This window comes from Peromyscus leucopus, chromosome 15 (assembly GCF_004664715.2).
Source record: "Peromyscus leucopus breed LL Stock chromosome 15, UCI_PerLeu_2.1, whole genome shotgun sequence".
NCBI classification, from domain to species: domain Eukaryota; kingdom Metazoa; phylum Chordata; class Mammalia; order Rodentia; family Cricetidae; genus Peromyscus; species Peromyscus leucopus.
The window spans coordinates 54,821,641-54,835,902 of NC_051076.1; the positions used below are offsets into that span (position 1 = coordinate 54,821,641).

Genomic DNA, 14,262 nt, shown 5'->3' on the forward strand with positions numbered 1-14,262 from the left:
ATTTCTTCAGGTTCAGAGCCCAGAGGGTGGGAATATGTGCAAAAGCAGGCCGTTCTGGGCAGCAGGACGGACTGCAGAAGCCCGGAGGGCAGGCAGGGTGCAGGCGTGGACCAGGCGTTCTGAAGGCCTTGTGGCTGTGCTCCAACCAGATCCCAGGTGCCACCCTTTCCCTGACCTAACTCACTCCCAGCAGCCCATCTGAGTCACCTCCTCAAACCAGGCTTCAGCAAGTGCCGGACAGGATGGACTTTCGGGGAGCGTGAAGATTTCTTTAAAAGCAACTAGTCAAAGGGCCACCCGAAGCTGCAAGGGATGTGTATTATTTACTTGCTCTTTTCTTTTTGATTGTTTGTTTGTTTGGGACAGTGTCTCATTATATAGCCCAGGCTGCCCTGGTGCTCAAAATCCTCCTGCCTCAACCCCATGAGTACTGAGATTGTAGGCATGTGACCCCCTACCCAGCTAGATCACTCTTTTTTTTTTTTTTTTTTTTTTTTTTTTCGAGACAGGGTTTCGTGTAGCTTTGCGCCTTTCTGAGCTCACTTGTACCCAGCTGCCTCGAACTCACAGAGATCCGCCTCTCTGCCTCCGAGTCTGGATAAAGCGTGCGCCACACCCGCTAGATCACTCTTTAGTAAGTAGTCATCAGGGCACATGCCTGTCTTGACCCGTTTTTTGGGGCCTTTGTTCTGGACTCAGAACTGGCTAGAATTGGTCTTCAATTGAGGTGCCTGTAAAATAATCATTCTGTGTTTGCTACCTACTGGGGGTGGTGGTCGTCGAGATGAGACACGAGAAAGGCCCCAAGAGGCTTCATTTCCAAGTGAATGCTTAGTACCAAGATGGTCCCTATGGAGAGTGCTCGAGCCCAGGCAGGTGGGCTCAGTCCACCCAAGACGGTGACTTCACTAGCAGCAGCAGCAGACAGAGGTAAACTGGGAAAAGTTCTTCTCTGCTGCCATCACGTGTCCGTTGGGGAAATAACTGTCTAGCAGAGGTTTAAGCATCTTTCCCCACAGGCTCCCGAAACAAGGACCAGTGGATGTGCGCAGCCTGCCCACGCCCTGTAAGCTGTCGCCTGTATGCTGGCCCGTGGACTCAGTGAGGCGAGACTTTCATGGGGCCTGGCACATCCTGAATGGACCTTCTGGCCCTGACCTTTGCCTGCCGCTGGTCACCCTCTTCTCTTGGTCCCTTAGGGAAGTTTCTGAATCAACAGCGTGCCTTAGCCTCTTTGAGTTACTACATCAGGGGTGAAAACTAAAAGTTTATTTTGCAGGTAAAGGGCAGCCCAGAAGAGACAAAAAGGAAGCCCGGAAGCTGAGCAGAGGCCGGGGCACTGAACAAACGAACGGAGAAGCCTGCAGCCCCCAGGGAAAGCAGAGGCGGGCTGTTGGGGGACTCCCAGGCCTGGCCTCGGGCTGGAGTGGACGGGGTTCCAGGGACTCAGCTCCAGGTGCAGCACTTGCAAGCGTCACTGAATACCAGGGTAGGGGGGCAGCTCTGCTGGAACAGCCGCCCCCCTGCGCAGCTGTAGTAACTGGATTTTTCCCCCGGGTTGGGGTAGAGCCCGTCAGCTTTGCCTTGGCAGAAGGTATCTACGCCTGGGCTGGGTCCCTGCTCTGGCTCACGAGGCTGGTGTGGTCCAGGTGCTTCCTGTTCTGGGCTTCTCGGAGGCACCGAGGGAAGACCTAGGAAGACAAGGAAGACACAACCCATCCTGGCCCAACAGAATTCCAAACCACAGGCCAACACACAGCAGCAGCCGCCGGAGGCAGAAGCCCAGCTCCCCACACCCCCATCCAGACCGCAGCCACAGCCACGGCTCGGCACTGCCTGGAAGACAACCTGGGCTACACAGCAGTAGGCAGCTGGCGACCATACACCAGCTGTGACACTTAGCCATACACTGGTGACGGGCACCTAGGTGGTCCCACACAGCAGGGTGAGGGCTGGCTCTCTTCTTGGCAAGAGCAAACAGCTGCCCCCAGGCCGAGACCTTTGGAGGGAATCCCTGTTACCACACTCTGGCACGTATTGCCAACAAGAGACAGGAAAGGGGTGCGAAAGCGCATCGTTTCAACAGTTTCCTTAGCTCCTGGGGTGCATGGAATTTGAGAAATCACAATATTGGGGCACGGTTGTTTCCTCATAAGAAAGACTTATGAGAGGGGTGGGTGTGTACCCCACTCTCTGAGTACAGCCTCTGGTCCCCTGCCCCTTACTCACTCAGCTCCTGCCGCAGCGTCCGGATGAGAGGGTACTGGCCCTGGTTGCAGAAGGAGCCTGTGAAGTCGTCCAAGTCCAGGGCCCAGACCATGGCCCCTCCCAGCCCCTTCTGTTTCAGATAGCTGACCTGGGGGTGGGGGGATGAGCAGATGTAGGTGAGCAAAGTATTACCTACTGGTTGTTATAGGCTCAGTTATTACAGGGAATCGGGTCTCAGCTTCCTGAAAGTTCTGAAGCAAGCTTTGTCTTCATATCTTCATTTCTTCTTCACCCTCAGGATTCCTGAGGAAATATACTGTGGCTGTGTGTTCCCTCAGAGATATTCGGGGCACCATGATGTGGAGTGTTGTCTGAGAGCTAACGGTTAGGGTGGTTTGGACCTATTATTAGCCTCACTCTCCTTCACGGGTCCCACCCTGTTCTCAGGGTCCATCTCTTCCTTCTCCACCCCGTCTGCCTACAGTTTCCTCCCTATATGACTACGTTCTAGGCCTTAGGACTTGCCTCAAGCACACTTCCTCCGCACTCCTTCCTCCCTCTCCTTGAACAGCATCTACACTTCTGAGATTCCCACAGGGGGCTTCATCGGCATTTCTGAAAGCCCCCCCCCACTGTCTGTCCCATGAGGCCTGCTGACAAAAATGTAGCTCTGTCTCTTCAGGAGCTGAGGATCTCTTCTGGGAAGAGGAAATGCATAAAGGAACCCATATTGGGCAGGAGGAAGGGTCCTGTAAGTAAGTCAATGACACATGAATATGCTCCAAATCTGGCCAGCAGCCTGGATAAAATCACCTGTCCCACCATACGTATTTCTCCTTTTCATGTGCCTATAGAGTTAGTATTTTGGTAAAATACTAATCTTGTCAAGAGGACGACTCACGTAGAGAAATCAATCTCTCTCTCTCTCTCTCTCTCTCTCTCTCTCTCTCTCTCTCTCTCTCTCTCTCTCTCTGAGTGAGTGTGCATACATGTTTCTCTGTACTGGGGGCTGAACCCTAGGCCTTGTACAGGCCAGGCAAGCACTCTACCACTGAGCTACATCCCCAGCCTTCATTCTGCCTCTTCTTCATCAACAGGTGATAAATGTTCAAAATACTGTCACATGAAGAGGGGGAACATTCATCCATGAAGAGAGCTGGAGGGCAGGTGTTATTGACAGGCCTTTGATCTGCCAGGGGCCACCCCCTCCCAGTAGGGCTGGACCTCACCTTAGCTCTGAAGCTTTCCATGTCATCAAATCCCACCCACTGGTTGTCTTGGAAGACGTAGGGCGCCTTCTGGTCCTTGATTCTGTGTTTTCCTTTCCAGGAGCAGACCTGTAAGAACAGAGCTGTATTAGGGAGGAAGAAGAACACTAGCAGGTACTGATAAACAAGCTTGTCTTTTAAGACAAACTGGGTACATTACTGTTTATGATAAAAATTTCCATTTCTCAAGGATTGGACTATGTCCCACCTGTAAATTTAACTACACATGGTTCTGATACTGCCTGTTCCAGGAAATGACAACCAAGTCTTTGTTTCAAAAAGGTTGTTATCACCACCTGTTGTTATGACCACCTTGCAATCATGTCTTTGTTTCAGGAGGTCATTATGACTAACTTGTTATACTTATGTTCTGCCCCTATATCCCCACCTATTTGCTTGACAAATCCCCCATTTGGAAACCCCTCTATCCCTGAGCTATAAAAACTTTATCTTCCCCAGATCTAATGCTGACCTCTTGAATCCTGCCTTAGGGGAAGGCAGCCTGTGCATACGAATTTTAAAGAAGCGTTTTTAAATTAATTCGGCTATGATTATTTGGGTCAGTGGTCTTTCTCCTCGAATCTTTGGGATTAACAGTACCTGCCCCCTCGTGCCAAGAGGAGACCAGAGGTTGAGCAGAGAACATAGTAGAGTCTATGGAGTAGCCTAGAACTGTGGAGTTAGAGTTCAGTTACCTGAGCTTAAGGATCTACACAAGATGGCCAGGGTAGAATGGAGTACCCTTGGCCAGAATTCTCCATGCTTACCACCTTTACTCAGCAATTACAGGAGAAGTCCTCTCACCTCCCAGGAACCCCTCCACCATTCTCAGGATAGCTAGAGGCCCTCTTACCTCAAAGTAAGCCAGTATCCCTCCTTCCCTTGTATAGGGACCTGGAGCACCAGGCCCTGTGGCTGGGGCCCCAACTCTGTTGTTTGATGAGGAGGCCAGGGTGAAGGAGCGTCCATAGGTGGGCATGCCGAGGATCAGTTTGCCGGCAGGCATCCCCTTCTGTAGCCAGAGCTGCACAGCAGCATCCTGGTAGAGAAGGAGGAGGACCTGGTTAATCTGCCTTTACCTTAGTTCTGACTGCCTGAGAACGGGGTGGGGGGATCTCCTCTGCTGCACCCAAGGCTCTTCATAAGCATCCCATCATGCCCATCTTCTTTCAGTCCCACCTTAGACTCCTAACCCCTGTGAGAGAAGCTGCAAGGTTCAATAGCCAGATTCCGGGCTTTGGAACCAGGCAACCATTTCAGAACAAACAGTCACCAATAGTCTTTTGTGTGCCGGGCTCTGTCCTAGAGGCTTGGAATACATCTCTGAAGAATGCAGACAGAAATTCCTGCCTCACTCAGCAAAGTGTTTAGAATAAAACTAATACAAACAGCCATTTGAATTCAAGGGCTGGGCATGTAGAGGAACCTAGCAGATGCGACACAGGAAGTTGTGAGCATTTTCTGTTAGCTTATTATAGTTATAAGATTCACCTGAGAACAAGATCGGGGCCTTGGGTCTGCTTGCCCAGGGTTTAACCACCCACCTCCGAAGAAGGCCTTTCCACAGTCCTATGGTCCTTGAGGTGTGTAATCCTAGGCCTATGGCTGGAAGAGACATTTAATCTCATCATACTGAGTAAGTACTGAAAGATGAAGAGTCATCCTTCAGGCCTAGACTGTGGTTTGTTTTTCTCAAGGTGAGTCCAGGCCTCTCGGGTGAAGGACAGTTTCACTGCCTTGATTTCTTTTTGTTGGTTGAAGAATTCAACCGTGATCAAACCCCAGCTTTCTGAGAGAAAAACTCAGGCCCCCCTGCCAACTTGAATGGCGCCTTTAAAAAAAAAAGTATATGTTTGAACAAGAGACTCCCATGGCCCGAAGCAATCCTCAGACATAGTGCAGCAAGTAGAAGACCTGTGGTCAAAGGGAAAGACCTCCTTTTCCAGCCCAGAGAACACCAAGCTGTGGGGCTCCCTCCCCACGTGCCAGGCAGCTTGTGTCTCCCACTTGACTGAGCTACTTAGCTTCCTTGAAAACCCACGCTGTTTTCCAGATAGGGTGAGCAGTCAGGCCTGATCTGACTCTCCAGCCCACAGGAGGAACTTTGTGAAAGAGTCAGAGAAAAATGTCCCACTCCAGCCAACCCAGGGATACAGGACACCAAAAGCAAACGGCATTCTAATGTAGAGGCCACGGTGGTGGTTGCCTTAAGAAAGAGAAATGATCCAGCTATTCTTGGCTTGTAAGCTTATGGAAAGTATCCAGACTTCTCAGGAGAAAGAGTTGGGCAGGAAAAGCCAACTGCAGTCTAAGGCCAGCCTGCCCTGTTCTGAGGCTGGGTAGTTCCTCCATGAGTGACACTCTCATCGATGTTATCAACCTCGGACAAGGGATGAGGATGTGAAACACGTGGGAGCCACATTGGCTGGAGAGAGAGTCAAGTTCCAAGGAGGCTTCCCCATTGGTCCCCTGTGTGTCTGATGTCATTAAAGTGACTTGCTCTATAATCTAACACGCTGCAGAGGAGAGGCTTTGCCATCTGGAGAGCGGGACAGAATAAAGAGACAAGCAGAGAGAACAGGGAACCCCTGGTGTCTCGCTGGCTTTTCCTTTTCCGTTAGGGGCTCGGGGTTCAATGAGGCCACTGAGCAGGTCCCAGTGGGCGGAGGACCCCTGTCTCACCCGCTGACCACTTACCACGTTGAGCCCAGTGGCTGCCTCACCCTCTTCTCGCCTTTTGTAGAGGGGGCTGTTGTGTCCTGTGGTCTTTTCCCAGGAGCCGTGGAAGTCATAGGCCATAAGGCTGACGAAATCCAAGCTCCTGCAGGAGGCGTAGGAAGCGGTGAGAACTTGGGTGGGAGATGCTTCCCTCGGGGTGTGGGTAGTGAGGCAGCGTAGGGATGGTAGGCTCAGTCTGGCTCTGTTCATCACATTCTCCATCCCTCGCCCTTAGAGCGGTCTCATTCACACTATGGGGTTGGCCATTGTCTTTGGTGGCCTCCCCCTGCTTACTGTCTCTTCTGCAGCCTGAGGTGCTTCCTGTTCTGTGCAAGAAAGCTGGTCTGATTTTGCCATTTTGGAAGCAATCTAGCTCAGTGTTTCCCAAGCTTTTATTACACAAGTCCCCTGAGAATCTCACTAAAATGTAGGTGTTTGCTCAGCAGGCTGCATTTCTCATGTCCCCTCACTCATACACACACACACACACACACACACACACACACACACACACACACACACACACAATCTCTCTATGTAGCTGGCCTGGAACTCACTGTGTAGAGCAGGATGGTTTTAGACTCATGGAGACCCTTCTGCCTCTACCTCCTGAGTGCTGGGAATAAAGGTGCACTCACATCACCACACTAGCTCTTTCTTAAGTGTCATAGAGGCTGCAGCTCCACAGACCACACCATGGAGCTAACGTGACCTCCCATATTCTTGGAGATGCTTGAGGGCTTTGCTCTCCCTCCCTGCCCCAAAGGTATTCTTTCTTTAACAGTGAGTTCCCAAGGAAGAAAAGAACAACCCCGCCCCCACGCCTGCATAGAAGATCTGTAATAATAGAGCAGCAGATACAGAAAACAGACTTCCCAGACATCTGGTAGCATCTGAAAGCTACATCTTTTGTTGTTGTTGTTTGTCTGTTTTTCTTCAAGACAGGATCTCTCTGTGTACCCCTGGCTGTCCTGGAACTCTCTCTGTAGATCAGGCTGATCTTGAACTCACAGAGATCTGCCTGCCTCTGCCTCCTGAGTGTTGGGATCAAAGGCGTGCGCCACCACCACCTGGGTGAAAGCCACATCTTGGAGGCAAAGATCTGCTCCATTTCTGGGAAGCTCAACCACCCTGGGCCTCTCCAGCCCTGGAGGACATGGGGTCTAAGTGGACGGCCCGAGACTCACAGAGCCATCCTGTCCACCTCATAGCCAGCATCCACGAGGTCTCGCCCAGCTGCTACAGCTGCTGTCAGAAGGAGCCGTTCCTTCCCTGAGGTCTGGGCTTCCTTCTGGAAGGCCGTGGCCAAGTCCTGTGGGAGGAATTCAGAATGAAGGCAGAGGTAGGAGCTAGCAGGACCCCCCCCCTCTTACCACCCCCCCACACCCATAGGTGTTCACACTCTGGGGTCTGAAGCTGCTGGCCCTGGGGACAGAGCAGCACTCAAACACTGTAGGGCCACCACCCCGAGTCACTGGGCAGACTGGGTGACTCTAGAACCACCCAGCCATACTTGTAGCAAGGCTGTGAATCTCTCTTTGTCTACTGCTGGGCTCCCACGGCTTCCTGGGTACTCCCAGTCAAGGTCAAGGCCATCAAAACCATGAGTTCGCAGGAACCTTATGGCCGAGTTGACAAAGGTCTGCCTGTTGCTGGCCGTGGCCACCGTATCTGTGAACCTGTGAAATGATGGAAGGGGTGTGACCTGACTGGGCTAGACCAGGGGCCTCTGTCTTGCTCACGGACAAGTGAAAAGATACTCGGGATCCCAATCTTGTGTTTACACCAGGAAGGCCTCCAAGATGGCTGCCCTGTGGCTGCTGGGATATTTGCTGACAGGTGAGGGGCCTAGTTAAGGAAAGGAACAAAAAAAAAGAGCTTTCTAACCCCTAAGGTCAATGTCACCAGGGCTGCCCCAAGCTCCTTGAAGCCCCTGGAAATGTCTCACTGTCAGTCAGAACTACCCCGACCCCTACTCTCCATGAGATTGGGAGAAAAGGGACAGACGCTTGTGCAGCAGTTAGGGGGGCAAACAGTGAGACCAAAAGGATCTGGGAACCTGGGGACCCCCTGCTTGAGCTGCCCGGCAGATGAAGTGGAGGACTGTGTGCTGGGATTATTAGCCTTTGAGCTGTCCAGAGATCGTCTGAATTCCACATGGGCCCCAGGGACACCTTTCCCTCATCTTCCCTCTTTGGTAGACCCCCCAAAGAATTCTTGATTCTATTTTTATTAACTTTTAACTCAATTAAATTAATGGTGTTAATTCTTCGGTCCATGTCTCTGAGAATACCAAGCTAAAAACCGTAACAATGTTAATAAAAAAAAAATGTGTTATTTTGGGAAGTTGAGTCATAGCATTCATTAGATTCTCATAAGGTCTCATAGTCCAAAAATATTTTTTAACTATATAAAGCTTTGGGAACTGTATATCCTAGATTTTTTAGGAGATTTCTAGCTTTATTATTTTCATAAGTAAGAAAATACTACAGAAGTGGACAATAATTTGGCAGCCAGGCTCAATCTCACTGACAAGATATCCCATTGAGCACTCAGAAAACACACTGCATATTGTCTGGGACCCCTGGTCCTCTCTTCCCCCCACTTCATGGAGGAGGAGACTGAGGCTGGATCGGTCAGAGCTCTCCGCTGTTTCAGATTCTGGTCTTCGGATAAGACTGCATCTATGGCAACCTGGAGCCAAGCCTGCACCACTGCCATCCTATCCTGATGAGGGGCCTAGAACCAGAGGGGAAAGCCCCATGGTCCAGGACCCCGCCCCTTGTCATGCTTTGCCCTGGCCTACTTTCCCCGAGGAGGGCTCCGCCTGCCAGTGTACCACATTCCCATCCGAAGGTTCTGCCACCCACTTGTCCAGGTCCACTCACTTCTGGGTACCAAAGGTCCAGCCCCCGACGGCTAACAAAGTCTTCAGCTTGGGGTTCCTGAAAAGAGAAGAGATGTGCAAGGCTGTACCTCACCAGCTTAGAGGATTAACGAGAGCTTAGGTGGGAGCGACAGCAGGAACAGGCCCGAGCGAGCATGCCGCTGTGTACACAGGCTACGCTGAGTCCACTGAGGTAGACGCGTGTGACACAGAGGACCCTGTGTCTAACTGGGGCAGCGCCACAGAGGGGCGCATACACAGGGAACTCGGGAAGTAAGTGACCGGAGTCCTCAGAGGGCCTTTGTAAGGGAGCTGAAGATGGATACATGTTAGAGCATGCCCAAGAGGAAGTAGGAAACAGTTCTGCAATCCCGATCTTACTTAGGTTTAAACCAGAAGGGCCCTTGACAATTCTCTCATCTACCCCTATCTCTTCTATATAAGCAGAGAGGGGGAGGGGGATGTGACCTGCTCAGAACCACACAGCAACACAGCAGGTCAATGGCAGGAGTGCAGTGGGCGGGGGAGGGGCAATCTGTCCACCCCTGCCCCCCCCCCCCCCGCCCCCCCCCTTTGGCTCACGTCTTCTTTAGGCCGTTCAGCTCCTGGTAGAGAAGCTTGTCGTTCCACTCCGCGGAGCTGAGCTGGTGATTGTCCATTCCAGCAAAGGCGTAGATGAGGTGGCTACACAGGTTGGGGTCTACATCCCTGGGTAAGAATCGAGCTGCCCCCGGTCGGTACTGGGCCCAGTTCGTGAAGTAGCAGACCAGCTTTGCGGCAGAGCCTGACCAGTCAGGGGAGGAATAAAGAATGTCTGTCAGAAGAGCCCCTGGGAACGGGTGGTCTCTGCCCCAAGTAGACAATGCCCATGAGTGTCTTGTATACCTAGGCTCAGGACTGAAGGAAATACAGCTTGCTTTTGTTTGGGCTAGTACCTCACAGTTAGGAAAGCATTTACACAGGTTGGTCATGGGGTCACAGGCCACCTGTCGGCGGCAGAACCCTGATTACCAAGCTCGTTTCACCCTGTGCAAACTGAGGTTCATGAGCTTGGGAGACTTCTCAGTCAGCATGACCTCAAGAGGGTAGAGCAGGCAGGGTGCTTGGATCCTGGTCTCCTGACCCCTTGACAACCAAGGCTCAGAGTCCAGGTCCCTCTGGCCAGGGACTGTCTGCTCCAGGTCCTGAAACCCAGGGCAGCCCTAGGCGGCCCTATCACAAGGCCCAAAGGGAGTTAACATGACATGTTCTTTTGCCAAAGGAAGAGAGGCGGAACCTACAAAACACAGCTGGGAATACTTCACCATGCCAATTAAAATGCAAATGTCTGAGGCAGCAGAGGGAGGACGTTCCAGTTCCAGGCCTTGGCTCATGTTTCTTTAATCTTCCATTAAAACAGTTTGCATTTATTTTTTATTCCTTGTAGAGAGCCTACATTTATCACTGTCATGGCTGAGGTTCCAGTAAAGAGCCTATACTATGCAGGAAGGGTAGCTTGTGTCTGGTGTCTTTATAACTTATGAAAGGCTGCAGGGGAGGCCCTATGCCCAGTGGGCAAATGCTGACGGTCCCTTGGAGGGCAGCCCTGAGCCAGGACCAGGGCTTCGGAGAGCAAGAATGGTTGTCTTCAATCCTGCACCAGTCAAGACAAACTCTGGGTCCATCTCCTGTTCGGCCCTAGTCCATCTGGACTCAGGGGTCTCTTCCTGAGCTGCTCTGGAATGTACAAGGTGGTATTTTATGCCAGGGACTTGGTGGAATGGGGAGTTTGATATCTAGGCCCTGGGACTTCTTTTCTTCCAACAGGATCTCTTTATAACCTTCCAGCTGTCCCTCTCTGTGTGTCCAGTGTCGGTGAGAAGGTGGAGGAGGAAACAGGGGTGTAAGGAGACTGTGAGTGAAAATTAGTCCATGAAGAACCCAACCCAGAGCGTATGGTCAGCTCCAAAAGAGAGGAACCTTTGTGTAGTCAACAGCTCTGACAGAAATGACCCAGGAGTGGAGCTTGTGAGGAGGGGTGTGTACATGGATTCGTGGACTCCTCGTAGCAAAAGGAAGAAAGAGGGGACCAAGCCAGAAGAGACACCCCAGGGGCTACGCAGGAAGGAATCAGGAGGCTCATGTGGGACCGCATCTCACCACTGCGCATCACATGCTACAAACACATTTTATGCGACAGAGTCAACATGGTGGTTAGGTGAAAGCATGCCCTCTAGCATGCCAGCCTACTGCTCATATAACCCAGCTTCCTCCTCTGGAAGTGAGGACATCCGCCACACACTGTGTCTCATGGGGTAACTCTATGGCTGTCGGCTCACAGATGAGGGCTGACACAGTGAGCTCTGTTCTGGGTGCTTGCAGACATTAATTCCTAGTGCACACAAAGTCTTCTTATTGTGCTCCACTGATGTAGCCTGGAGGCAGCTGGGGCTTCACTCAGCTTTCGGAGAAATCTCCAGCCTCACTGCCTCCCATATGTGTTACTTCTATGGGCTCCTGCCTGATCCCTCTTGTGCGACCAAGAGGGGAGAGGAGCACCCAGTACTAAGCCTAGCATGCTTAGCACCTTCAGAACAAGAGCCTGAGAGGCCAGCATCCCTGGACCACTGATGCCCAGCAAGTAGGTGGGATGGGAAGGGGACCTGGGAGTCTGAGTTGCTGAAATGCCTGGGAGATCTCTTAGATCTTTTTTGTTTGATGTGGGAGCCCCTTCTGACTCTCTTAGCTCTACACCCATCAGCAAAAGCGAGCACACATGTCCTGGCTGAGCCACAGGGCTGGAACCACAGGGCTGGACTTAGCTTCCCTTACCTCTGGGCTCAGCGTCTGTGGGAGAAGAAGTTTAAGGCAAGAACTATAGAAACTGTGATACATACTAGAAAGTGTGCAGATGCTGTGAGTACACACGGGAGAGTCGAGTGAGGAGGGCGCAGCTGGTTTCTATGGCCTGGAAGGAGTCAGCTTGGTCCCTGGGTTGGTTCTTCTGGTTTGGCAAGAGCTTGTGTGTGTGTGTGTGTGTGTGTGTGTGTGTGTGCACGTGTGTGTAGTGACTGGAATGGAGGAGTATAACAGAAATAAGATGTGTGTGTGTGTGTGTGTGTGTGTGTGCACATGTGTGTGTGGTGACTGGAATGGAGGAGAATAACAGAAACAAGATGTGTGTGTGTGTGTGTGTGTGTGCACGTGTGTGTGTGTGTGTGTGTGTGTGTGTGATGTATGTGTATGTATGTGTGAGATGTGTGTGTGTGTGTGTGTATGTGTGTGTGTGTGTGTGTGCACATGTGTGTGTGCACATGTGTGTGTTGTGACTGGAATGGGGAGTATAACAGAAACAGAGACGGGCTGAGGGAGCAAGTACTGGCCTAAAACGCAGGTGTCACTTACCCCACTGGGCCACCAACAGAGTCGTCACACCTGGAAATCCAAGAGAAGACGCAGAAGTCAGGATGCCATTCTCAGTGCCGCAGGCCCGGGTCCCACGTGCTGGCAGAGGCAGAGTGGGCACAGGTGGCCAAGCAAAGTTGGTTTCGTACAAACCAAGCTTTCTCCTCCCAGAGGAGACCCAGGAGGGAAGCGTTCATCTCTGCACCGAGACCTGACAGCCAGGGGCTGTTTCCACCCAGGCTTGATCGCAAGAATTGATGGAAGTTTTCCTGGCTACGAGGATGCATTAGAGGGTGATGTGGATTTAGGAAGATTATGGGAAAACAGCGGACTAGTGAGGTATGCAGAGGAAAAACATCTCTGTGGAATGAGAGGAAAACTCATCCCAGGGCTAGGAAGAGTCCATCTGGAAGGGCTGGGCAGGAGACAGCCATCTTCTGATGGGCTTGGCACTTGGTCCCTCTGTTCCTAATGATTCATATTCCCGCCACTTGCCACGGCGGGCTAAGAATGTTCCCAGCAGCCTTGAAGACCTAAGGCTGGCAGGATCCTTCAAAGAATTTGTTCCCACCTTTCTGATGATCTTAGATTTTCTTTTTAATCTTAAAAGAAAAATCTGCATGAAATTTGCCAGAAGAGGCTGGGGAGATGATGTGGTGGTTAAGAGCACTTACTGCTCTTGCAGAGGACCTGGGTTCAACTCCCAGCACCCACATCAGGTAGCTCACAACCGCCTATAATTCCATTCAAGGGATCTGATGTCCTCTTCTGGCCACTGTGGGTACCTGGATGCATGTGGTACGCATAAACTCATGCAGGCACATACACAATAAAATAATTTATAAATACATAATAGAAATACATAAAATAATATTTTATTCTGTAAGAACACCCCAGGCTGCCTTCTTGGAGGACAAGCAATATAAGGTTAGGGAAGGTAACTGCTCCTTGAACCTAAATACTCAGGAGGGAAAAGACACCCAGTGCAGGCTCACTGACTGCATTTCCAGGAAAGAGCCCATGGAAGAGCTCCTCCCTTACAGCACAAACACTTGGACTGAAAAGGGTAGTCAAGCTAGGAGGCAGGCACAGGTGGAACGAACCAAAGATCGCCTGGCCCCTTTGCTCCTTGCACAGTATGAGGGAGCCGCAGGCCATGCACATCCTCATGCACCATGGCTCCTGAGGCCCAACCCACTCTCCCTGTCCAAGACTACGCACCTGCCAAGGCCATGAACTGCACCATGATGCTGGCTCCGGCAGATGTCAGCTCCATGCACACCAGCTCCCCGGGGCTCACCCTGCTCTGATCCGGCGGGCCTGCTGCCCGCACGGCCAGGAGTGTGGAAATAGATGCCCGAGGGAGGAGAGTAAAGGGCTGCGGGTGGTAAACAGAGGGCTAGGATGTTCGGGAGCCTGGGTTGAGAAAACACGACACACTGTTCTTTCGAAATCCTTGCTTCTCTGGAGCGATCAGAGGGTGAAAAGTGGACTTTTGCGATTGCCAAATCAGGAGGCAGAAAGAAGAAACGAGAAGGGCACGCAGCCTTCCTGCTGGCCAAGCGTGACTCTGCTCTTTGTGTGGGTGGGCAGACACCGTGGGCAGCCCCAAGCCTCATGCTGCCCAGGAGAAACCAAGGGGCCCCCAGGCCAGGGCAGCTGTGGTCTAAATCAGGTCTCCCTGGTCTTCCACGGCCCTCTCTTGAACTTAAGTTCCTCCATCTGTAAGATAATCGGCTCACGAAGAAACTATTTTCACAGTATTATTCTTACTCTCTACATGATACTAATTTGTTT

General features: G+C 51.6%; 1 protein-coding gene across 1 annotated transcript; it reads right to left on the reverse strand.

The window, feature by feature from the left end:
• Positions 1-1,247: 1,247 nt before the first annotated feature.
• Chit1 (chitinase 1) lies at positions 1,248-13,940 on the reverse strand. Its single transcript, XM_028876606.2, has 11 exons — positions 13,687-13,940; positions 12,466-12,495; positions 9,664-9,865; positions 9,083-9,139; positions 7,708-7,873; positions 7,382-7,506; positions 6,174-6,297; positions 4,330-4,515; positions 3,438-3,545; positions 2,230-2,356; positions 1,248-1,691 (listed from the first exon to the last, which is right to left on the reverse strand). The coding sequence occupies exons 1-11, from the start codon at positions 13,739-13,741 to the stop codon at positions 1,447-1,449; spliced, it is 1,425 nt and encodes a 474-aa protein (XP_028732439.1). The 5' UTR covers positions 13,742-13,940; the 3' UTR covers positions 1,248-1,446.
• Positions 13,941-14,262: the final 322 nt, after the last annotated feature.